The sequence below is a fragment of the Podarcis bocagei genome, assembly GCF_964188305.1.
Source record: "Podarcis bocagei genome assembly, chromosome: 4".
NCBI lineage: Eukaryota > Metazoa > Chordata > Lepidosauria > Squamata > Lacertidae > Podarcis > Podarcis bocagei.
In genome coordinates, this window is record NC_138128.1 from 83316634 (window position 1) to 83341895 (window position 25262).

The window sequence follows — 25262 nt, forward strand, 5'->3', positions numbered from 1 at the left end:
TCATCCACACATATTGCAAGACCTGATGCCAGCATCGCAGTCCTGTGCCAGCTGCAGCCTGGGTTTGGGGCCCTAATACCACACCATAGTGACACTATAGCCCGAAGTTGCCCAAAATTTCAGGGTGTCTTGAAAAAACACAAAAGGCACCCTCTTTCTCCTCCTTTCCACTGGGGTAAAAATGCCCCCGAGACGGAAGATTATAATTTCAGGAGATAGAAGGGGAATCGTCGAAGAGGGAGAAAGGAAAGTTACATAACTGGGCACAACCGCTCCGAATATTGCATCATCTCAGAGCAATCCATCTCCCATCGCTTCCTGCAAAGAGCCAAGCCAGTTTCCCCGACCGCTGCCATTTCTGTTACGCAACCGCGAAGCGCGCAAACTTCGGGAAACTTTCCTCTGCATTCCTCCCCACGAAAGAAAATGAGAGGGGGGAGAGAGAGAGAGAGAGAGAGAGAGAGAGAGAGAGAGAGAGAGAGAGAGAGAGAGAGAGAGCAGCCCTTTTAGGAGCTGCTGAGATCCGCAGGGGGGCGCAGACAAAGGCATTCTCCTGATCCGTGCGAGAGATCTTCCCTGCGCGCGCACACTTTTTTTCCTCTTTTTGGAGCGTGCTTTCCCCCTCTCCCCTGCGAGGAAATGGGCTCTCCCGATCTCCTCACATGATCGCCGAGGCACTTTCGCTTTTCCATATATTGGAGGCGGGCGGAGTGACAGCTCTAGCCAGGGGGAGACCCGCCGTTTCCGTCGCGTGTGCGTCTCCGGCGCGCCCTCGGGGAGCCTGCGCTTTACGCACGGGGAGGTGTAATCCGAAGCCGCCGGTTTAAATAAAGCGCAGCCTCGCTGCCTTTTTCCAAGGGAGAGGTTGTCAACGTCAGATCTCTTGCGCTGCTCTTTTCCGAGGAGATTTCTTCTTCTCTACGCAGAGGAAAGCGTTAACAGGAAGGAGGGAGAAAAGAGAGCAAAAATGATGAATGGGACACTGGATAGCCTGTGTGACCACACACTGAATGAAGACGAAGGGACGTTCATGTTTACATCGGAATCCGTAGGGGAAGGACACCCAGGTAAGGATTTGGCGCAGGCTATTGCAGCTCGTTTTGAAAGGTTGCAAGGAGATCCTGTAGCATTTATTTTTTTAGCGCGCGGGGGCGGGGAGGCATACCGCGTGCGTGTGTCTATAAAGCACATTTAACGTATGTCCCCCTCACCCCCCAAAATCTGGGAGCTGTAGTTCACGCCGAGCTACAGTTCTTGGCACCCGCAACAAACTACTATTCCCAGCGTTCTGTGGGGCGGAGGAAGTGCTTTAAACGTGCTTTAAATTGATGGCGTGCACGCAGACGAAGTTTTGGGCTTCTTTTCACCTGCTATTGACTCATGTGAGAGCTAAAAGCAGCCTCTCCGGGGATGCCATTGCAGACCCTGATTCATTCCCCAGGGGGCATAGCTTCGAAAACCACTGCTAGCCACTGCAGTTCTTTCTGTCTTGCGATTTGACCGTGCACCTTTCAGAACAATCCCATCAGGAATGTCCATGCCACAGCTTTGATAGCGCCAGATCTGGCACTGATGGACATGATCCAGCCAAAGTTACATGCTTCTAAAGCAGTGTTTCCCAACCACTGTTCCGCGGCACACTAGTGTGCCGCGAGATGTTGCCTGGTGTGCCGCGAGATGTTGCCTGGAGGGAGGCGGGCGAGTCGGGCGGCGAGAGGCGGGGCGGCGGCGGCGAGGAGAGGCCGCCCAGCGCGGGGCTCTCGCCGTCTGCCTGCCTGGCTGCCTGCGAGCTCGGCGGGCAGCGCCTCCGTCCGCAGCGCCCGCCTCGCGGCTCTCATTCCCTGCCCCTGCCAAAGCTCACCCAGCCAAGCCGCGCTCTCCTTCCTGCCTCGCTTTGCTGCCTCCTCCCCCCCACCCCCAAAGCTTGGAGGTTCCCCGGCAAGGGGGAGGGAAAAAAATTGAAACTTACACTTTCGTGCGTCCCTCCCGGCGTGACGCTGCGCGCTGACGTCACGGGGCTGTAATGGTGGTGTGCCTCGAGATTTTTTTCATCAAACAAGTGTGCCTTTGCCCAAAAAAGGTTGGGAAACACTGTTCTAAAGGCTCGCTGGTGTTAATGGCACGCAGTGTATTGTGTGCAATTTTCTAGGATGCAAATCCTGGTGAGTTCTGCCAAGCCTACTTCCAAGTAAAGGGACATAAGATTGCAGCCAGTTTGAAATCAATGGGATTTAAAATACTGAATGTGTGCGTCTGTTGCAGTGAGACTCCCAGAGAACAAGAGTTGGGTGTGCACACACTTTAAAAAAATTGTTAAGATAGTGTATTTTATTAGGCCTGTTCCTCTTGGTTCGTGTGTACATATTTTGGAGTTATGCAGAAGAGCTCGTAAGCCAAATGATTCACCCTCCCAGTTAAAACTTCTGTGTAACTATTAAAAATAAATAGATCTGTATGTTCCTACACCGATAGAACTTGGTCTCTTTAGCTGGGGGCTACATTAATCTGATATTTCAGTGGACCTTGTGGAATTCTCCCACATGCTTGCTATATCATTAAACTGTAAATCATTCCCCATAGCAGCTGGGCATGATGGCAGGACATATCATCTGGCCTTGCCCTCTCTCTACTCAAAGCGACCGGTTCCTCACACCTCTTTCTTAATTATTGTAAAAGCAAGGCAAATTGAAACTTTTTTTTTAAAGAAAAGGGAATAGACATTATCTGTGCCAACATTCCAGCTCAAGTTTGTTTTATCTGGCAAGTCTGAGACTTGCGACGTGCTTGCAGCCGATGCAAACAGATAAATGATCTTTCGAACAAGGCCGGTGTATGTGTGTGCATGCATGCGTGCGTATTAGAGCTGTTTGAGGTACTCAGAGGTGTATTTGGCACTGTATATCTTTCAGCATGATTCAGGCCTTTCCTTCTGATTATGTAACAGTCAGCGGAATTAAAACAAAACAGAAGAACTTGTTTAGTTATTAGCATTCAGTTGGATGGGGGAGAGGTCGCACCAGAGTTTGCTCCCCCTCTCGATGCATTAACTGGATATCTTGTGCCAACTTCTTATGTGGCACGTAGTAACCTCTGGCGACTGCGGGAGGATTCTGCCACTCCACAACATCGAGGAGACATTTTTTGTCCAGTTAATGGGGCTGCCAGCACCTTAGGCTTCCATCAGTTTTTTTCTTAAGTGGCAGTGATGCCAAGACGCTGGCTGATCCTGTTTCTTACATTATATTTATAGACACTAAGATTGACATTTGAACTTTTACGTTAAGGGAGGGGAACCTGTAGCCCTTCAGATCTTGGTAGACTATAATTCCCCATCATCCCTGACTGCTGGCCATACTGACTAGAAAACTTGACAAAGGTTTCTGTGGTATCAGTGGTCTCAGATTTGTGAAGGTCCATTCACACATGTAAGTCAATAAGTGATGGCTATGAAATGTATGAACCAACCAACCAACCAACCTTGAGTCTTCTATTTGAAAGGCCAGGTTTTTGTTCCCTTTTGCCAGAGTGTTTTGAGATCCAGTTCCCTCTCTAGAATCCCCAAGCTGTCTTTCTCTGCTTAATGGTACGTCCAACCCTTGAACTCTCAAATTAAAGCATGTTTAGATAGGGAAGTTAAACATATGCCCAGTTCTCTCCCACTGAAATAAACAGGATTATTTAAAGTTTACAGCTTAGGCTGAGTTGCTTTTTTAAAAAAGAAGAAGCTTTGTCTAGATTCTTGGAGGCTTCCAAGATTGTCAGTGGATCTTCTGATAACTGGAGTTCAATGGGATTATTTGGCCTTCTGGTCACACCCCCATTTCAGATCCTGTGTGATGTGTGCATGAAAGACTGTAATGCTCTAGGGAGAACATTGATACTCCAGAAAGCCAAAGAAGGTATAATTTGGCTGCAAGAGTAGGTTTAGGACAGGATTTCCCAAACTTGGGTCTCCAGCTGTTGCTGGACTACAACTCCCATCATCTCTAGTTAGCAGGACCAGTGGTTGGGGATGATGGGAATTGTAGTCCAACAACAGCTGGGTAACACTGGTTTGGGATATGCAAGAGCTACAAGTTTATTTGATATTTGTATGCTGCTTTTCCCAACAACAAAGCTGAGCTCTGTGTGATTCACAACAATAACAAAGCATAAAAAGACGCAAACCACAGTTCCATCAATATAATCAAAATAACACAGTAGAGTTTGTTATCTGTTTGGTGTTCCCCACATGCACTAATTCCCCTGTACAGTCTATGTGTCTGGATAGCCACAGTTTTGCAAGGTCCATGACTACCCTCCTTTAACCTGTCACACATGTCTCCTGTATCTGGACCAGCTTGTACACCTCAGAGGGCAGGATTTGGCCCTGGGGCCCCCTGTCACTGATCCGTGGTGTGTGTGTGAGTCAAGTAGAGTTGTGCAAAATCTACAGTATTTTCCTTAACGAGAAATGAGCAGACAGCAGTCAACAGAAGGAATGTGCAATTGTATATTTTTCCTCTAGTGGTTATCCGCCTTCCTTAAGGGAGGGGAGGGTTGATAGTGAGTGACCAGGTGAATGATGCAAACCAAAGACAGGCATCCCACTGGATAGTCCAGTTTCTCCTGGGTAAGACTGAAAAATGTCTACCACTTGCTTCTTCCAGATATATAAACTGAGCCATTCTGCAAGCAAAACCAGATGAAAGTTCCTAGAAGTGAAGACATGCCTTTGTTGGGGGTGGGGGTGGGGAATACATTTAGGTCGTCTGTGCAATTGGGGAACAATATTATATAGCGAAAAAGCGAAACTGGATGAAACAAACTGCAAGCCAGCATAGCGTGAGCCACAATTAAGACTGCAGTTCTTAAATGCATGTCTGGGATTAAGTCCAACTGAACTCTGGGAGTTCTGAGAAGACATGCTCAGGAATGTGCTGTTAAATCCTCTTGATTAATTACTTGCTAAATTGTGGCCTAGTCTTTACATATCACTTTCCCCAGGCAAGTAAGTATGTTTTACCCACGCTTGGGACCAGGGTACAGCTTCGTTACGCAAAATTTCACAGCTGTCAGATGAGGTAAATAATCACCCAGGTTTGGGGTTTTAGTTATTGCAACAGATTTCTGAGAAGTGCAGTGTCAACCTTGGAAGGCACATTTTGTAGCAGTGTAGCGCATGTGTCCCAGTGACGCAACATCAGAGAAAAGCACACAGCAAGTTTGGACAAACATGGCAGCTAGGACAAATGACTAGTCGGTGTCATCTCAGTTGGCTCTGACAATATCAGGTTGTCACATAAAAAAAAAAAAATATCGGCGCTGTTAATGTTTCAATGTAAACACACTGCCCCTCCTTCCAGAGTTTAACGTCTGTTTGAATTTCATCCGAAATATTCCAAGTTTCCTTTCCTAATCTAGAACAAAAATACGATGCCATGCATTTCAGTCCATTTAACTGAAACTGTAGAATAGTTTCCATGACAAATGTTATGAACCCCAAAATGATCAGTGTGAAATACAGTGGCAGAATCAGAAAACAGTTGCCGCAAACACACACTTAGAATAAGAATGTCTTTGCTAACCTCCCCTACGGTAGGAAAGGGAGAGAGATGCCAGGTGGGTTTCTGTAGGGATGGACTTCCATTCTCTGGGGCCACCACCGAGAAGGTGGCGTCCCTTGTCCTGAAGGAGTTGTGTAAGGAGAAGAACAAAGAACAAGACCCTTTCTCATGATTTAAGGATGGAACAGTTCAACACAGTGATTTTGTCTACTGTCGGGGATCTCAGAATTGCTTTTAAGGGGGGAGGGTCAAGGGGGTCCAATATTAAAAATGGATCTTTTGAAAAGGCACAGTGCTTAAGTATTACAGAATAGCAGAGAAATTAAAAGTTCTCTCAATCTCAACTCGGTCTCCCCCTCTCCATGCTATTGATCACCGTCTCTCTCCACACCTAAACTCTGTTCCCAAGACACAGCTAGTATGGCACTGCAGGGTCCTGAAATTGCACCTCTCCCTGTCCATTATCAATTAGCCTTGGTGATATCAGCTGGGTGTTTTGTGTTTTGTTTGGTTTCTTTTGGCCATCCCTGGAGATAGGGTGGCTTGCCCTCCCAGCCAATCAGTAGTTGGCCTCTAACCCCTCCTCCTCTTCCCCCACCCCACTTGGCAGCCATTCCAGAATCCCTGCCTACCGTACAAATACTGGTTAATCATTAATCCTGTGAGGAAGCGGTACATGGCTTTGGGAAGTTCATTATCGCCACGGACCCATTTAGAAGCTGAAAGGCCCACCCAAATAAAGCCTGATGCAATCATCACTCAAATCGCTTCTAGATCAAATGGGCCAATGTGATGGAAGGTCACTTAGACGTAAGGTTGCCAACTGGCCAGGAGGAACAACTGCAAAGCCAGCTTGGTTTGTTCCTGTGCCTTTAGGAGAGCTTAGGCATAACCCACACATGGACTTCTTCATGCCATGGAGCTGAACATGATCACCTCTTTAGCTGATGCAGATCTCGTTGCTGTTAAAGGCAAAGTTGACAGGGCCAGTTTGTAAGCTGACTACCCTAGTTGAACTCGGGCCGAGGAAAGTAGAGTTCAGAGCCAAATTGGGCTTTTTAAAATTAACATTAAAAGCAGCTGCTGGCAAATTGAAGGAGGATGTGGATATAGTCTAGCATCTTGTAGGGGGAGTGATTTTTAACTGGGGAAGGAATTTACTCCTCTCCCCATATCCCCTATCCTAGTCAGCTGTCCATTGCTGAATTCAAGGAGTTTTAAAAGGGAAATAAAGGGCTGAAGGTCTAATCACAGTTCTCCCGGATCCCAAGTGCTTTGGTCTTTAGCCACAAAGCACACTGGGTGCCATCTGCTATGCAAGTCACTTTCTCCCTAATCTACTTCTAGGGCTTTTAGGTTAAAATAGGGTCGTCCCCCACTATTTTGGGGTTAGGACAGTCAGAATACTGGCACGAAAAGGGGGAAGGAGAAGTATTTCAGATTTACCGTTGTGGGAAACATCTAAGGGTTCAAGCTTTAAGCAGTGCTTGCTTTGAACACTTCACATTATTATTATTATTATTATTATTATTATTATTATTATTATTATTATTATCTGTCCCTCAACCAAAGTTATTAGGGAATGGGACAATTGATAATAATACAAAGTAAAAACTTCAGCAATAAAACTACAAAATAACCACAATCATAATATGCACGGTGTATAATCCCAAAACAATACACAGTGTTTGTTTACCCTCATGCGCTGAATGGAACGGATGTTTTTTCCATAGGTGATGAAAAATGATGTCAACAAGCATCAATAAGCATATATCCAACAGGAGGGAGCCATGATTGAGAAAGCCCCACCTCAAGTCGCCATGGCACATACTTTGGTTAAGGAAATACACTGCCAGTAGGGCCTTTTCCTTAGATATTGGAGCATGGCCGGCACATACCAGGAGGGGAACTTCACCATGCATACTTGAACAGCAAAAAGTACTAGTTGGACCGGCCAGAAGGCTCACGTGCATTACAAAAGCCTCCTCACCGCACTGATGTTAACCAGGCATGGGCACAAAATGTCTGAAAGGCTATGTAAAGTGCAGTCCTAAACCACGTCTGCTCAGAAACAACTCCCGTTTAATTCACTGGGGCTTCCTCCCAGATAAGCAGGGTTAAGATCACAGCCTTTGTCTTTGTGTACAGAACTGATCCGAGAAACACACGCAAAGAGTTTTACCTGCACCACCAACACCACCAAGGACTTTGATGCCACTGACGGCGCAGAGAATCCTTGTACCTACCCCTCTGCCAGCTTGCCTGCCAGCCTGCTTGCCCAAACACTGCTGAGTGTCTCTTTTCAACATGATCCAATCTGGCTTTTTTCTGATGCACATGGATTTGCTGTTATCAAAATATCAAATTCCGCTTCTGTCCCCCCCCCCCCCCGGCAAGTCTAGAGCTTCTTCTCCAGTGGAAGTTTACATCCTACCTTCTAGCCAGCTTCCTTTCCGGTCTCCTTAGCAGGTCTGTTGATTTTGTAGATCAGGCATGTCCAACAGGTCGATCGCAACCCACTGGTCGATCGCAGGGTTTTCATGGTCGATCCTTGGACCCTGAGTGATCTCTATCCCTGCCCAAAAAAAACTCAACAACACTGGCTCCGTAAAAAAAACTCAACAACCCTGGTCCATCCTCCAGTGACAATGGGTAGATCACTGCCAGTTTTTTTTTTAATACTGTGAGTAGATCGCAATCTTGGGAGTTGGATGTGCCTGTTGTAGATCATGTCACTGCTTCCAACCCGGACCCTGAGGCCCTTCTTCATGTGCCTTCTCCATGAGAGGTCTGGAGGGCGCCTACACGAGAACAGGCCTTTTCTGCGGCGGCTCCTCACTTCTGGAATGCTCTCCCCTGAGAGGCTCACCTGGTACCTTCATTACATATCTTTTGGTGCCAGGCAAAAACATTCCTCTTTTCCTAGGCCTTTGCCTTATTGAACAATCTATGGTCTTTTAAGGAAGGTACGCGGGTGGCGCCTGTGGTCTAAACCACAGAGCCTAGGGCTTGCCGATCAGAAGGTCGACGGTTCGAATCCCTGTGACAGGGTGAGCTCCCGTTGTTTGGTCCCTGCTCCTGCCCACCTAGCAGTTCGAAAGCACGTCAAAGTGCAAGTAGATAAATAGGTACCACTCTGGTGGGAAGGTAAACGGCGTTTCCATGCACTGCTCTGGTTTGCCAGAAGCGGCTTAGTCATGCTGGCCGCATGACCTGGAAGCTGTTTGTGGACAAATGCTGGCTCCCTCGGCGTATAGAGCGAGATGAGCGCCGCAACCCCAGAGTCATTTGTGACTGGACTTAACGGTCAGGGGTCCCTTTACCTTATGGCCTTTTAAACTGTGTGTGCAAGGAGAATGGTATTTGTTTGTTACAATAGTATTTACAGTGGTACCTCGGTTTACAAACTATTCGGTTTACAAACTCCGCAAAACCAGAAGTAGTGTCCCAGTTTGTGAACTTTATCTCAGTCTACAAACAGAAACTGAATGGTGGAAGGGCACTGGCGGCGGGAGGCCTCATTAGGGAAAGCGTGCCTCTGTTTAAGAATGGATTCAGTATAAGAATGGACTTCAGGAACGGATTAAGTTCATAAACCGAATTACCATTGTATTCTTGCGTTTTTATATTGTAAACCACCCTGTGATACTCAGATGAAGGGCAGTATAGAAATTTAATTAATTAACAACAATAATAAAAAATATTAAAGAAGCATTGTGTTAGCCCAAGTTAAATAAGATATTGTCATGTTTGGAATTAATCAGTCCAGTATCAAGCAGCATGCTGGTACTGTGATCCAAGTTGGGGTATCATGCAGTAAGTGTTCCCTGTTTCCAGCTATGAAGTCAGGATTCTGAGAAGTTGCTAGTCGGTTAATATTGGCCAACCCTCTCAAGTAACACCATCTACAATATGTTGATGAATATCTGGTGTCCCAGGTTGGCGACAGGACAGAAAGAGGAGGCACTTATTTTATTTTATTTTATTTTATTTTATTTTATTTTATTTTATCTATGCTTTTCATATTCATACATTTCACTAATTTTACAATCATTTTAACATTTCAACACTTGACTTCCTTTCCCCATCTTTCTGCGGTTCCTTAAATTTATTTTTAATATCTTCTGCATTTCCAGATTAACTTAATTGCTATTTATTCATCTACTTTAAAGATATAAAACTGCAGGTTATTGCAATAATCCTGCCAATGTTCTTATCTGTTTACATTTTTTCTGCAAATATTCCATAAACCATTTCCATTCTTTTATAAAATGTTTGTTATCTTGATTTCTTATTCTTCCGGTAACTTTCACCATTTCTGCATTTTCCATAAGCTTTTGTACCCATTCTTCCTTTGCTTGGACTTCTGCTTCTTTCCACTTTGGGGCAAGTAACATTCTTGCTGCTGTAGCATACATGAATAAGTTTCTATATAGTTTAGGTAGTTCTATCCCTATAATCCCCCCCCCAAAGGCTTCTGGTTTTTTGTGTGTTTATGTGTGTGTGTTTTTAATTACAAATGTTAGTTTAAACATCCTTTTCAATTCATTATATAGCATTACTGGGAAAGATGGGGCACTTCTTGAGCCTTTGTGACTAGCAGTTGTTTTAAGAAACTTAAAAGTCTTATATGTGTGAGGGACTTGCTTTATACCAAGCCAGACCACTGGCAGAGGCTCTGCAGAGAACCAGGCAGAGGTCCTTCCTAGGCCTCCCTGGAGATTGAGCATGGGACCGTTCGTATGCGCTCCACCGCTGATCTATGGGCCCTTCCTGCTGTTGTTTAAGCCTTAAAAGCTGCACATAGCTCAGCTGCAAGACAAATGCTCCACACACCAAGCTTGGCTGTCCACCACTACAATGGATGTCTTCCCATTTAGGGTCCAGAGAAATGGAGCAGAAGACCTGTTGGCCTCTGTTTCTGAGAGGCAAGGGGCCGGCTTTCTCGAGCCACATTTCCTTCTGCTTTGCTGGGCTGAGGTTCCTGAGACTTCTTGGTGCAACCTCAGAAACAGGTCCTTTAGGGCAGCATTTCCCAACCTTGGGCCTCCAGCTGTTTTTGGACTACAACTCCCATAATCCTCAGCTAGCAAGACCAGTGGTCAGGGATGATGGGAATTGTAGTTTGAAAAAAGCTGGAGGCCCAAGGTTACGAAACACTGCTTTAGGGTAAGTGAGCTCTGCCCCAAGAATGGGGAATCTGGCCCTCCAGATGTTCTTGGACTCTAACTGCCACCAGCCCCGGGTAACATGACCCAACGGTCAGGGAGTCCAGCAACACCTGGAAGGCCAGAGGTTTCCCATCCCTGCTCACTTTATTCTTCCCCTGCATACTTCAGATGACTTCCCACTGTGAATTGGGAGCACTAGAGGATCTCAATCTGGGATGGTGGTGGTGGAATTCATTTGAGACTTGCTCTGCCGGCAGCTGTGGCCTTAGCAGTATCTGATCTTTGCAGGCATATTCCCTCTATATCTTGTTTCATTTTTGTCTCGACCGCGCTGGTCTGGTCACCAGTGGAACTGAATTCTACTCTGATCTGTCTTTGCTCCTTCAAAGCCTTAGAGCTGGGACAATCTCATGGGCAGGGTAGCTCGTTCCAATATTATGAAAAGATGCAAAATGAGAATTGGGTTGTTCACCATCTCTGTATGCTCTATAACAGACATATGATTAGTAGCTTTTTGGGGGCAAATTGTAGCACACAGTGTGGCTTTTTAATGGATTCAATTTGTTGAATTTTTCTTAGGTGGAGGCAAGCAGCATGCATATGATAGAGCTATAAAATGCAGAGTATCTGAACAAAACTTTCCGCTTGTCAATCCCATGTGTCAAAAGTAGCGCATGTTTCTGGTTTCTTCTCTCAGTTGCCCAACTGATCTCTTTCAGATAAGATATGTGATCAGATCAGCGATGCCGTGCTCGATGCCCACCTGAGGCAAGATCCAAACGCCAAGGTTGCTTGTGGTAAGAGACCGTGTCTGAAATGATGGCTGCTCTGCACTTACCAGCCAAACATAATTGCAATAGGTAGTGGGTGGTGTGGGGAACCCATATAGTGCAAGGACCACTAGCAGAAGTGCCAAAAGCAGGGGGAAAGTTTTGCATAGCCCCTCCAAACTGTTTCCCAGATTGTATCTGTCTCCCTGTTGTCCCAACAGAACACAAGGGATGCCTGCAAAATCCATACCCTGCATTCCATTCCTTGGTCACGCCAGAGTGTGACAAAGATGGAACCCAGGAACTGGCAAAAATGCATATAAAAGTAATCAATGCATATAAAAGAAATCATTTTGGGGTGGGGCCAGAAAATGAGGTTCCTCACACCCAATTTTGCTTTCATTTCTACCCCTATGACTTTAAGTTCTCACTTTGGTTTTTGTTGTTTAAATTATGCCAATTAAGGCTGAATGATGAACAACGAGGTTCTCACTTGAGAGGCTTTGTCTACCCCCTTGGGTAGATAGAAAGTTTGGGGAGCATATCTGTTGCTTTGTTTTTTTTCTGGGTGACACTGGTCCAATTACTATTGAATGAGTTGTACAGTGGTACCTTGGGTGTTGAACACAATCCATTCTGGAAGACCGTTCGACTTCCGAAATGTTTGACAACTGAGGCGCAAAGCGCGGTTGGCAAAGTCAATGGAGAAAATGGAAAAACATGCAGCGGAAGCTGTTTGACTTCCGAGGCGCATTTGAAAATGAAAGCACTTGCTTCTGGGTTTTCGGCATCCAAAAACCAAAATGTTTGGCTTCTGAGATGCTCAAAAACCGAGGTACCACTGTATACCTATCTGCCTTCAGTCCCTGAAACAATCTCATGAGAGGGGCAAGTCACTGCAGTATGATGAGCAGGCACAAAATGGGAAGTGAGTTATTCTCAGTGTGTATACAGCCTTGGTTCTCGAACGGAATCCGTTCCAGAAGTCGTTTGACTTCTGAAAATGTTGGAAAACCAAGGTGTGGCTTCTGATTGGCTGCAGGAGCTTCCTGCCCTCAATCAGAAGCCGCATTGGACGTTTGGCTTCCCAAAAATGTTTGCAAACCGGAACACTCGCTTCTGGGTTTGCGGCGTTTGGGAGCCAAAATTTTCGAGTTTCAAGGTGTTTGTGAACCAAGGTACCACTGTATATACACGCTAGATAGTGATAGGTACCCAAGAGCAAATAACATGCTTACTGTAAATGAATATTCGAGCCAACCTAACAGAGTTTCCCCCTCTTTTTTTTCTCCCCCCACAGAGAGTGTGTGCAAAACAGGGATGGTGCTGCTCTGTGGGGAGATCACATCCAGAGCGGTGGTGGATTACCAGCAGATCGTCCGAGACACAATTATGAACATAGGCTATGATGATTCAGCTAAAGGTTGGTGATAAAACAATGGAATGATGCTGGGTCACTGCTTGGCCCAAAAGCTGTAGAACTAGTCCCTCTCTGCTTGCCTGTTCACCCAGGACACGGAAGAGCCTGATGCAATTGGTGCTGTGGATTGCTTAGCTGCCACCAGGAGACAAGTTCCCAGCTCCTTTAATAAGGAACAGGAAAAACTATTTACTGGGAGGTTAAAGGTTATCTCAGGGTTGAAGTCGTGGGTGTCCTTTGCACTGGGCCACTTTGTAGCATTCCTGCTATTCATGGCATACTTGACTTCTTGAGCCCACAAAGTTGTCAGGCCTTAAACAGGCTTTAAGACTTTTTACTGAGGCCAAGATTATATTTTTACATCAACTCATGCGGTGCAATTCATCAGGAGGTGTGCTAGCTGGTGGCAGCTGGTAATATTATTCTCAGTTTTTACCTGTTTCCTAAATATAGCTGATGTGGAGGATTGCCATAGTTCACTTGGAAGTGAGTTCCATGTGCGAAGTGTGGACACTTAAAAGTTATTATGGAGGGGGGGGGGAAATAAATGCACAGTTGGCAGTTTTGGTGCCAACCAGACATTTAGCATTGCATGTCATTTTGCCCATGGCTTGTTCCCAGTGCATCAGAATGCATTGCAGTCAGTTTATGCATGCAAACAAAGCAAAGATGAAACAATGTAAATCTGAAATGAACAGGGCACCAATAGAGCAGCAAAGCCCAGAATACACAGGCACCTATAGGAAAGTAGACTTCCTTAAGCCAAAAAATGTAGACCTCTGTGTTTGTTTGTTTTTAGCATGGGGGTATGTTTGAACTAGTCATTACCCTGGATTGAGCTGGTAGGGTTCACACGCAGAAATTATTTATTGTAGTAATTCATTTAAACCACTAGCACCTCTGTTTTATATGGTCAGTTTGCTGCTTTGGTCACATGCAAGAGAGTAGCTTCTTAAGGAAACAAATCAGACTCCCACTGAAACTGAAGCGGGAAGGATGAAATATTGCATGAGTAAGGCATTCATTTATTTATTGCAGTTATTTCCCACCTTTTTCTCCAAGGAGCTCAGGGTGGCATACAAGGTTCTCCCTCTCCTCCTTTAATCCCCACTACAACTTTGTGGAGTAGATTAAGCTGAGAGGCAGCGACTGGCCGAAGGTCACCCAGCGAGATTTGGAGTCATGGGAATTTAAACTGTGGTCTCCCAGATATCTGTCCGACACACTAACCACTAAACCACACTGGCTGGGATGGCTCAGTTGGTAGAGGATGAGACTCTTAATCTCAGGGTCGTGGGTTTGAATCCCACATTGGACAAAAGATTCCCTGCATTGCAGGGGGTTGGACTAAATGACACTTGGTGCTGGAGGAGACTCTTGAGAGTCCCATGGACTGCAAGAAGATCAAACCTCTCCGTTCTTAAGGAAATCTGCCCTGAGTGTTCACTGGAAGGACAAATCCTGAAGCTGAGGCTCCAATACTTTGGCCACCTCATGAGAAGAGAAGACTCCCTGGAAAAGACCCTGATGTTGGGAAAGATGGAGGGCACAAGGAGAAGGGGACAACAGAGGACGAGATGGTTGGACAGTGTTCTCGAAGCTACCAGTATGAGTTTGACCAAACTGCGGGAAGCAGTGGAAGACAGGAGTGCCTGGCATGCTCTGGTCCATGGGGTCACGAAGAGTCGGACACGACTAAACAACAACTCTTCAATTTTGTGATGAAGGGAGAGCTTGCTTCCCTGGGATGTTGGCTGCAATGTACAAGTCGGCAGCAGTATCCCTTACAGGGTGTGCGGGGAATGATGGGCCTCCCAGGCAGAAGATCTGCTTGTGAGCATTCCCCACAGATGCAGCCAATCAGCTGCCTTGGAAAGGCTCCATTCCCCAAGCAGCTGGCCGGTGTAGCTCTCTGCCCCACGAAGGGGTGCAGTAGTGTGGCTGGGGACACGGCTGAGTTTCAAGTGTCCAAAGGGGACGTGTTGCAGCCAGATCTTCTCTTGACTGAATAACCTGGGCCTGTCAGCTCATCTGGCACGCTGGGTTACTTACTCGTGGACAACTCTGCTGCCGTTCTACATGCCAGGAACGAAGACGGTCAGTTTCTCATTCCTGGAAAAGAACGCATGGGCACACATTAAACCTTAGTAGCCCTGCGCTTAGTAAAAGAACATTTATTCTAAGAGGAAAAACTATACCTTGTAGGGAGATGGCTGATGAGAAAGCAGCTAAGAAAAAGGGAGACTTGACTGTTTGTTCCCCGGCTTGAGTTTCAGAACAAATTGGGGAAGGGACTCCCCTTTTGTACTTCGTACCATATCCTTGCTGCACCCATTGGTATCATTTTTGAAACGCTGCTCTCTTTGGTCCCACTAATGAAGGGAAAGCAAGCTTCAGAGTTTTTAACAGCCCTGCAGGTCCCTTTAATGATAAAAACATCCAACATTTTAATATACGAAGAGGGTTTCTGCAATCTGCACGGCTGCTCTCATGTAGTAGAACTTGCTCCTTAAGGATCAAATTATCTCTTATCCAGCGGATTTGTGATTGATTTCCCAAGTTTTTGGTTTTTTTAGCTGATATCCAAAGAAGGCTGCTGTTTAGTTTTGAGCTGATGAGATGGGGAGAAGAAGCTGCCCTGTGATGTTGCTGCTACTCAGTTCAGTACTGAGCTAGACAGGACCAACGATTTGACTTAGTATAAGACAGCATCCTACACTGGTGGGTGTTAAGTGCCACTGCCACAACTTCTGCTGCTCTTAATGAGTTGGCAGTTCCCCAAGGCTGAATTTTGGGGTGTGGTTCTTTTGCTTTTTGTTTAAAGCCAGGAGAGCAATTGTGGAGGTCCCATGAAATTTGTAGCAGAGATTTGGCCTCAATGTATTCTGCAAGAGCTAAATGAAATGTGATGGGGGCATCATATTTCTGCCCCACCCACAAGTAAAGTGGACCTTGGGGGCCTAAATCTTTTACAGCAAATTGGCTGTGCCGGTGAGAGGACCAGAACTCTCTCTGCTGTCTTCCCTCACCTCTCTCCTCAGACCCTAGTCTCCAGTATATGCTGTCTGCAGTACTACATAAAATGACTCTGATGTTTTCGATCCAGCTCAGTCTTAGAGATCTCAAGGCATGGGACTTTGATGATTCTCCTTGGCTGGGTAATCCCCCAATTAGCGAACCTTTTAAACAACCTCTCTGCGTTTGGCAAACCTAGTTGATGGACTATGCCAAGATGGCAAAACTGACTAGAAAACTCAGAAACCAAGAGGATAAAAACTTTGTAAAAGAATGAGGGAAATGTATAAGTTATTTAAAGGTAAAGGTAAAGGACCCCTGACAGTTAAGTCCAGTCTCGGACGACTCTGGGGTTGTGCGCTCATCTGGCTCTATAGGCCAAGGGAGCCGGTGTTTGTCTGCAGACAGCTTCTGGGTCATGTGGCCAGCATGACTAAGCCATTTCTGGCAAACCAGAGCAGCACACGGAAACGCTGTTTACCTTCCCGTCTATTTATTTACTTGCACTTTGATGTGCTTTTGAACTGCTAGGTTGGCAGGAGCTGGGACCGAGCAACGGGAGCTCACCCCGTCGTGGGGATTTGAACTGCCGACCTTCTGATCGGCAAGCCCTAGGCTCTGTGGTTTAGACCACAGTCCCACCCGCGTCCCTTATAAGTTATTTAGGAGACCACTGTAAGCAGATGGAAACAAAAGCAGGGTTTTGATTTCATTTGTAGTGTAAAAATTACCTTGGATAATATGGTTCGATATAAAAATTGGATTATGGATGAATATGCAGTAGTAGATATTTAAAAGACCCCATGAAGGGGATGGGGGGAAGTCCTGAGATTTGGAGATATTTCTTCTTATTCTTTGTTTATTTGTACTTTGTATTTGTAAAACCAATAAAAACGTGTTTTTTTAAAAAAATGGAATGAAATACCACCATTTTAAACACTGCTCCTTCTGAGCATTCTTTAGTCTTCCCTTCCTGGAAGGCCACACCCTCCGTAGAACTAGAACCTGTCAGCCCTGCTGGGGAAGGATGTTTGCAACCTAGTAAAAACGTTTCCAGCGGTCTTGTGGGACATGGCTTCGAAGGATGGAAAAGAAAGGCAATTCACGGCTTCCATTTTTCCTCCGCAGGCTTTGACTACAAGACTTGTAACGTTCTTGTTGCACTGGAACAACAGTCGCCCGATATTGCCCAGGGCGTGCATTTGCACAGGTCAGAAGAAGAGGTTGGCGCTGGGGACCAGGTAATCATTGCAAGAACATTAAAAAAAAAATCCATCTTTATATTCGCCAGAAGTATTCATCTTGGTGAAAAGTGCCAGTAAGCAGCTGGGGGTTGATTTTGCACCATGCATTTCAGGATTCAGTCACCAGGATTATGAAAGCAATTATTGCAGGCATCAGCACATACAAGACCCAAGGTCAAATCGGCCCCCACTTAATGCCACCACCTCTTAAGTCCGATGCAAGAATTAGGAGCACAGAACTGGTGATGAAAGTATTGAGCTAGGGCTGGGAAGATGGAGGTCGGGTCCTCACTTAGCCACGAATGGTGGTTGATCATGTTGCCCGAGCAACAAACCTTGGCTAATACTGGCTAATTACTAATTATAACTAATAATTTCTAATTACAGTGGAACCTTGGTTCCCGAACGCCTCCGTTGTCGTATGTTTCGGTTCTCGAATGCCAAAAACCTGGAAGTAAATGCTTCTGTTTTCGAAAGCTTTTAAGAACCCCAAAGTGCGATGCAGCTTTCTCTGAGTGCAAGAAGCTCTTGCAACCAATGAGAAGCAGCTCCCAAGTTTTTGAACGTTTTGGATTATGATCATGACCACCATAAGTCTCCAGTATTCACTCTCTCTCTCCTCACAAGGAAAGAGAACATGTAAAATTCTTCCTCGGGACTCCCTACCACTCGAGGGAATACACAATAGCATTTATAAAAATGAAACACTAAAGGGAGGAGCTGTATCAAGGAGGAAAGAGGAAGCTGATTCTAGAATGAAAAAGGAGAAAGAATTTTGTGAAGCGAATTCTAAGGATGCTAATTCATGAAAAGTAGTCGTTGTTGTCTTCTTTTTGCTAATGGAAAACAATGGCTCCTTTCCCACTGCAGGGCCTGATGTTTGGCTATGCCACCGACGAAACTGAAGAATGTATGCCCCTGACCATCATGCTCGCTCACAAACTGAATGCCAAAATGGCCGAGCTGAGGCGCAACGGGGTCCTCCCTTGGCTTAGGCCGGACTCCAAAACCCAGGTACTTTCATGGGTTTAGCCCAGATTATTTCTCTTCCGCTCATAACTAGGGCCTATCCATTGGACCATTCTTTGGCATCGGGAGGCCTGTGCATGTTATGTTTTTGGAAGTGATCCTTGCTGTTCTGTGAGAACCATGGGTTGCAGGAACGCGAGATCTGTAAATGGAATAAAGTTCCCTCCTTTATCCAGCAGACTTCTCTAAAAGCCTCTCTGGAGGACTTGGGGACCTTCGTGAATGGTATGGGCTGGGCTATGGGGGTGCTGCCATGGGAAGAGGATGTTGCCCCCCAGTGGGCAGAGACCCCTTGGTGCAAGCAGAGTTGTCCAATTTTTTTTTGGTAGGGAAGCCATTCAGAGTTGGGCCAAGCCCCAAATGGGGGCACAGTTGTTGTTTTGGGGTTGGTTTGCCAGTTTTGGGGTGTGCTTTTTCTCTCGCCACCACCCTACAGTTCACAATTGCTTCCTTCGTTCCCAGATCACAGTTCAGTACGTCCAGAAAGATGGCGTCGTCATCCCAGTGCGTGTCCATACCATTGTCATCTCAGTGCAGCACGACGAGAGCATCTCTCTGGATGCCATGCGCAAGGCCCTCCAGGAGCATGTCATCAAGGCTGTGGTTCCACCCAGATACTTAGATGACAATACAGTCTACCATCTTCAGCCCAGTGGCCGGTTTGTTATTGGAGGACCGCAGGTAAGTATGTGTTCACTGATATGTGGGTAGATATGAGGAAATCTATTATTGCTCCTCTTAGGTTCTCCTGAAATGCATATTTATGTTATGACTGGTACTCCCCCCCCCCCCAATCAAATCTGGAGGCATACTCTCAAAAGGTACATGCCCAAAAGAAAACAAATAAAAATTTCCCTCCATCACAGCAGTTTTCAAGGTTTCTAATTTCACATTGCCTTAGCCATTGAGAAAAACTTGCATGTCTTCCATCGGACTCTTGTGTGTTGCAGAGATTTCTGAGGCTGCTTTTAAGGATATATATACAGTGTAAACTTGCAATTATTTTATATCATTTATTTTCACATATATTTACTTAGGGCTACACATAGTTCACTGTAATAGGCAGGATCTTAAGCCCTAAGATGAAGTGTTTCTCAAACTTGGGTTCCCCTGCTGTTGTTGAACTACAACTCCCATCATCCCTAGCTAGCAGGACCAGTGGTCAAGGATGATGGGAATTGTTGTCCAACAACAGCTGGGGACCCGAGTTTGAGAAACACAGGGCTAAAGAGAGGAAATACGTGGCAGTTTTCTGGGACATCTTCTTCCGAGGCTTCTTGATAGGTTGTTGTTGTTGTTTTCCATTTTGTAGCATTTGCCGCTTTTCCATCTCATTAAGATTTAGAAGTGACGCTTGCCATTGTAATATTGCAGGGGGACGCTGGAGTTACTGGACGGAAGATCATTGTGGATACTTACGGCGGATGGGGAGCCCATGGGGGTGGGGCTTTTTCGGGCAAAGACTACACAAAGGTGGATCGGTCAGCAGCATACGCAGCCCGGTGGGTTGCCAAATCCTTGGTGAAAGCTGGGCTTTGCCGCCGTGTCTTGGTCCAGGTAGGTTCTAGTTTTGTCCTCTTCCACCCTTTTCTCACCTAGCAGCCGTCAGCGGAAATGAAGCGTTGTGGCAGATTCGTGGCTGCCTGCTGCTGAAGCCATCAAGCCCACATTTCCTCCTCCTCCTCCTCCTCCTCCTCCTCCTCCTCCCCCCCCCCTCCGTTCCTCCTGCTGCAGGGTCTGAAGTACAAACTGCACTGTATCACAGCGAAAGGTTACCAGGCAGAGAGCGGAAGCAAAGTGTGTGGCTGCTATTTCTGGGGGTAGTTGAAGCCCTGCAACAGCTACTTCTTGCTTGAGAGACGTGGCTTCCTGTGGGGAACTGCTATATTAAGGATATCATTGGGGCAGTTGTATCCGATAGGTTCAGTATATAAGAAGCGGCTGTATACAGAGGCAGGTCAGTAGCCCCTCTAGCCCTCTACTTACTGAATTCCTTTTCTTACCTGAATTCTTTTAAGCATAGAGAATGTAACAGTTATCTTAGCAGTCTTTGAAACAATTCTACAGTGGTACCTCGGGATGCGAACGGGATTCGTTCCGGAGCCCCATTCGCATCCCGAAGCGAACGTAACCCGTGTTGGCGCTTTTGCACATGCGCGTGATGTCATTTTGACGGTCTTCGCATGCGTGCACGGTGAAACCCAGAAGTAACGTGCTCTGTTACTTCCAGGTCGCCACGGAGTGCAACCCGAATTTGCCTAACCCGAAGCGTATTCATCCCAAGGTATGACTGTATAGGGAAGTTCAGCACTGCATTCTTGAGGTTCAGCTCCCCTCCAATTTGGGTCTCCAGCTGTTGCTGGACTACAAAGCCCATCATCCGTAGCTAGCAGGACCGGTGCTCAGGGATGATGGGAGTTGTAGTCTAACAATAGCCAGGGACCCAGGTTGGAGAACTACCATTAAGAGTCTGGACTTAATGGAACGTGGGAAGTTGCCTTACACCAAGTCAAGCAATTAGTCCGTCTAGCTTAGTAGCATCTACACTGACTGGCAGTGACTCTCCAGGAATTTTAGGTAGGAATCTTTCCCAGCCCTACCTAGAGATGCTGGTGATTAAACCCAGGAGCCTCTGCCTGTTTAGCAGATGCTCTGCTGTTGACTTGTAGCTTTTCTTCCAGTGCCCTTAGGGTGGGCTTGCTCTGGGCTTAACGCTCTCATAGGCAATCCACTCATCAGATGGCAATGTGCTCTACAGTGTGGTCCTGCGGTCCTGCTGCATTTCTCCACCAAAGCCCGTCTGTGACAGCACCACTGGAGGCCCTGCTTTGCTTCAGCTTTTAAAACCAGATGCATGCGCCCTGCACACCAGTGTTTCTCAAATGTGGCTCCTTGGCTCTTGTTGTTTTACTACAGCTCTCATTATTCCTAGCTAGCAGGACCGGTGGTCTGGGATGATGGAGGTTGTAGCCCATCAACAGCTGGGGCCCAACAGCTGGAAAATACTGCTCTACACAACTGATGCAGTTTTATGTTTTATATGCATAAGTCTGTCACCACCAAATGTTGTGCCTTCGCGAGAATGGATTTCTCCAAGCAAGTCTTCGCCCATTGCTTCAGCAATCAATTGCCACATACACCCAGAGGTCTAATTGTTGTTTCTTTTCATCTATAGGTTGCCTACGCCATTGGCGTGGCTGAGCCACTCTCCATCTCGCTGTTCACGTATGGTACCTCCACAAAGCCCGAACAAGAGCTGCTAAACATCGTACACCAGAATTTCGACCTCCGGCCAGGCGCTATCGTGAAGTAAGCGCTTTTACAAGGGGCTTTCCCTGTCGAAGGAACAAATTTACTGCAGCGCCCTCGCAACCAGAAGTATTGACTACTGAATTTCAAATGCTGAGAAAGCAAAATAGCAAATGCACTTTCGTAGGTGTATCAGCTTTCTTCACTCTGGTTGCTTCCAACTAAATCCTGTTCCAGGATGGTGCAACATTCCAGTAGAGATCTAGTTCTCCTTATTTATGAGGGTTCAGCTGCAGTTCTTAATGGGCTCAGAGTTGACCACCCAAAGAACAGCAGCAAGGCAACAAACGAGTTATGCAGTCCAAGGCAGTATCATAACATTTTAAGCAGTCATGGCTTCTCCAAAGCACCTTGGTAACTGTAGTTTGCTAAGGATGCTGAGAGTTGTTACTTGCAGCGCTACAATTCCCAGAGTTCCCTGGGAACAAGGCTTGACTGTCAAACCACGCTGAGAATTTTTTATTTTGTTTATATATGGCCATCATCACAAGATCTCAGGGCGGTTCGTGGGATGAACTGTAGTTCTGGGAGGAGAACAGGGGTCTCCTTACAACTCAGAGCACCCTTAACAAACTACAGTTCCCAAGATTCCTTGGGGGAAGCCATGGCTGTTTAAAGTGGTATGATACCTGCTTTAAATGTATGATGCAAATCGGACCTTAGATTTGCTGCCTGAGAAGGCTCTAGCTCCGTGTTTCCCAAATTTGGGTCTCCAGCTGTTTTTGGACTACAATTCCCATCATCCCTGACCACTGGTCCTGCTAGCTAGGGATGATGGGAGTTGTAGTCCAAAAACAGCTGGAGACCCAAGTTTGGGAAGCACTGCTATAGGCTCTTCCTTTGCTGAAAGGTTTGCTGTGGGCTGTGCAGTTCCTTCAGCCAGGGAAGGGAGACCTGGCTTCAGATGTTAGAGAATCCCAGTATTGTCATTGCTGATTGGCAGGGCTTTCAGGTGCTTCGGGCAGGAGTCCTTTTCATCCCTAGATGGAAATGCAGGGAATTGAACATAAGGTATGTTGTCTACCACTTGGCTACTGTCATAGACTGGCTTAATGTAGAGGAGTGAAGGTAGGCACCATCTGTGGAGCCCTCAAGGGAAGAAGGCTCAGAGTCCAGGGATTGGTGATGGGTGGTCAGAGGGAGAAGACTGGGAGGAGGAGGAGGTGTCAGAAGTTGAAGAGGTAACAGGGCTTAGTTCACTGAGTCTGGCTGGTGAAGAGGCATGGATGTCCCCCCCCTTCTGCTGTGACAAGCTCCCCTCCCTGCTGGTCTCCCAGGACCAGGAGGGGTGTGAAGTGGGAGGAGCAAAGGCAGGCATGCCTGCCAGCGCAGTCTCAGATTGCTTGGGGAAAGAACTTAAGACAGGTGTGGGAAGGCAGGGACCTTCAGTCTCAGCCGCTGCTTCACAGGGGCGAGACTTACCAGAGATGAGTTGCTGTGCTAATTAGGCCTGGACACTTCTGTGCGGATGCTGCTTTTTCTAGACTTAAGTCCATTTAGTGTGATTTGCTGCTGGCCCGCTCCTGTCAGCTACGGCTCCTCTTTAAAGAGGCCCAGTTCCTTCAACAAAGCCAGAATGGGCCATGAAGTGAATGACACTAGGTGTTTCTAGGATACATCACAGAAAGTAAACAGATGCTAATGTAACCAGAGAGAAAGGGGGGAACTGTGTGTGTGTGTGTGTGTGTGTGTGAACGGGCACACACAAATTCACGCCATATCCATGGCAGCTGCTCTGCCCAACACATATGTGGCCAGTAGCTCACTAAATAGGCATCCTAGGCTTTTAAAACAGCTGTTCTTTGCAGCTGCTATTACCTATTACGCGTCTCTGATATTTTGGGCAGCCGCCGTTCCATGCGGGGGAAATTAGCGCGCCCGTTATCCAGCTGTACTTAATGACTTCCTCTTTCTCTCTTTGAATAAACCAGGGATCTGGATTTGAAGAAGCCCATCTATCAGAGGACCGCCTGTTACGGCCACTTTGGGAGAGGCGAATTCTCTTGGGAAGTACCTAAGAAACTGGCCTTTTAACAACCACGGTCCCAACCCCTGAGCTTAAGGGGAGAGGACTCTATTATGAAAGGTGCTTCCACTGACCATCCTCGAAAATAGAAAAAAGTTGTTTTCATGGAAATCGACGCTGTTTGTACTCTCGACATCTCACCACACGCACATACAAAAGATGTTTCCTATTGCTGCTATTTTTGTTTTGTTCCACTTAGAAAAGGCGCAACATAGGACTTTGACCCACAATCAAAACGATGGAATACCAGCCTTCAGCCCAACTTCTCTCCGTTCTTCTGTTCAAATGGGAAGAAAAGATTCCCTCAGGTTCCATAAGCTTCCTTACTACAACTGGACAATTAGAAATTATGGGGTCTAATTTCCTTTCTGCAAATATTTGGTACCTCAGATATTCCCTGGACTCTTGTTGTGGAAGAGGATTTGGGGGCCTATATTCGACACATATTACCCAAAAGGGTTTTGTCAGCTTTTCTTTCATCTCTCTGCTATTCTCTTTCTTTTTCTTCTTCGTTTTTAAAAAAGGAAACTCTTTTCTCTTTTATAACAGCCTCGTGACAAAACATTTTAGATGGGTACATGGCCAATGCTGTTTATCTATGAGCTTACATATTGGTAAAGTTGCCTCAGCCCATTCTAGGCAGGGCTGTTTTATATGCAAAATGTTAGACTATTGCTTACAAGCCCCATGCCTCACCCCATTGGCTGAGCTGCTGTGATTTCAGGGAATGCTTTAGCAGGTCAGGGGAGGAACATTTGGCTAAGATGGGATGCAAAAGCCAAGCGGGAAGGAGTTCCAGATGGGAGATAGCTGACCAAAATAAGGAATACTAGGTCAGCAAGCCTTTTTCAAAAACCCTCCAACTGCTAGAAGGATGTTATGAGGATGAAAGCAAGCCTTTAGCAGCAAGAGAGTACCCTAGACCAAAAAGGAAGGGGAACAGGGCCGGCCCCGTGTTTCGACGGGGAAGTGTCTTCCTTCACTGTGTGGAAAGGTGTAAATGAAGACAAGAGTCGTTGGCCAGGCAGTATAGATTTAGGATCCTCTTCAGGCAGGAAAATGTCTAGCATTGAATGGAAGATGGAGTAAGACCTCAGTTGAGGAAGTGCAACAGATAAGCAAGAATGCTTTGGGTTTTAGAAAGCTATGTATCGAGTGAGGTGGGCGGGCAAGTGGTGGGGCTGAATTTAGCATTGATAAGAACCAATAATCCAGGTTGGATGCCCATAGTTTTGCCTTTCATGGTGCCATTGAAAGAAGGGGGGCCAGAAGTGCAGCCCCCCCCCCCCCGCATCTCAGCGTTATCCAATTGTACTAGAATAGCCTTCTGTCCGGATTCTTGACGGAAAAGCAGCCCTCTCTGGCACCTCATGCATCAGCGGTTCAGGATCTTAATCTCAGTATTTCACTGTGTAAAGCATCATGTACACTGATGGTGCTATATAAAATTAATTATAACTGTAATTTAATAATAATTAATGGCTGGCACTTAACCCGATCTCAGCATCCTCATGTGCACAGTTTTCTAGAAATGCTGTTTTTGTCAACATTGGAAAAACTTGATATCCTATCTGTGCCTTTGTACAGGCCTCTCTTTACATCCAATTTGAGTTGTTCTTCCCCCCAATATATACACTTTCCCTCTCCCAAGCGATAGCCGCAACAATTTGTATGTCAAAATGAAAGGCATTAAAGCGTTCTGCCCCTTACCACTGTAGGCTTGAAGGACATT

The 25262-nt window shown here is 46.3% G+C and overlaps 1 protein-coding gene and 1 long non-coding RNA gene across 2 annotated transcripts; one reads left to right on the forward strand and one right to left on the reverse strand.

The window, feature by feature from the left end:
* Positions 1-697: 697 nt before the first annotated feature.
* Positions 698-25239, forward strand: MAT1A (methionine adenosyltransferase 1A). The gene is made up of 9 exons (XM_081191334.1): positions 698-1067; positions 11437-11514; positions 12788-12910; positions 17051-17163; positions 18037-18180; positions 18658-18876; positions 19570-19752; positions 21371-21504; positions 23436-25239. The coding sequence occupies exons 1-9, from the start codon at positions 968-970 to the stop codon at positions 23536-23538; spliced, it is 1197 nt and encodes a 398-aa protein (XP_081047460.1). The 5' UTR covers positions 698-967; the 3' UTR covers positions 23539-25239.
* On the reverse strand, positions 13921-16274 carry LOC308585615. Its single transcript, XR_014007540.1, has 2 exons — positions 15995-16274; positions 13921-15867 (listed from the first exon to the last, which is right to left on the reverse strand). It is a non-coding gene; the product is annotated as an uncharacterized lncRNA (long non-coding RNA).
* Positions 25240-25262: the final 23 nt, after the last annotated feature.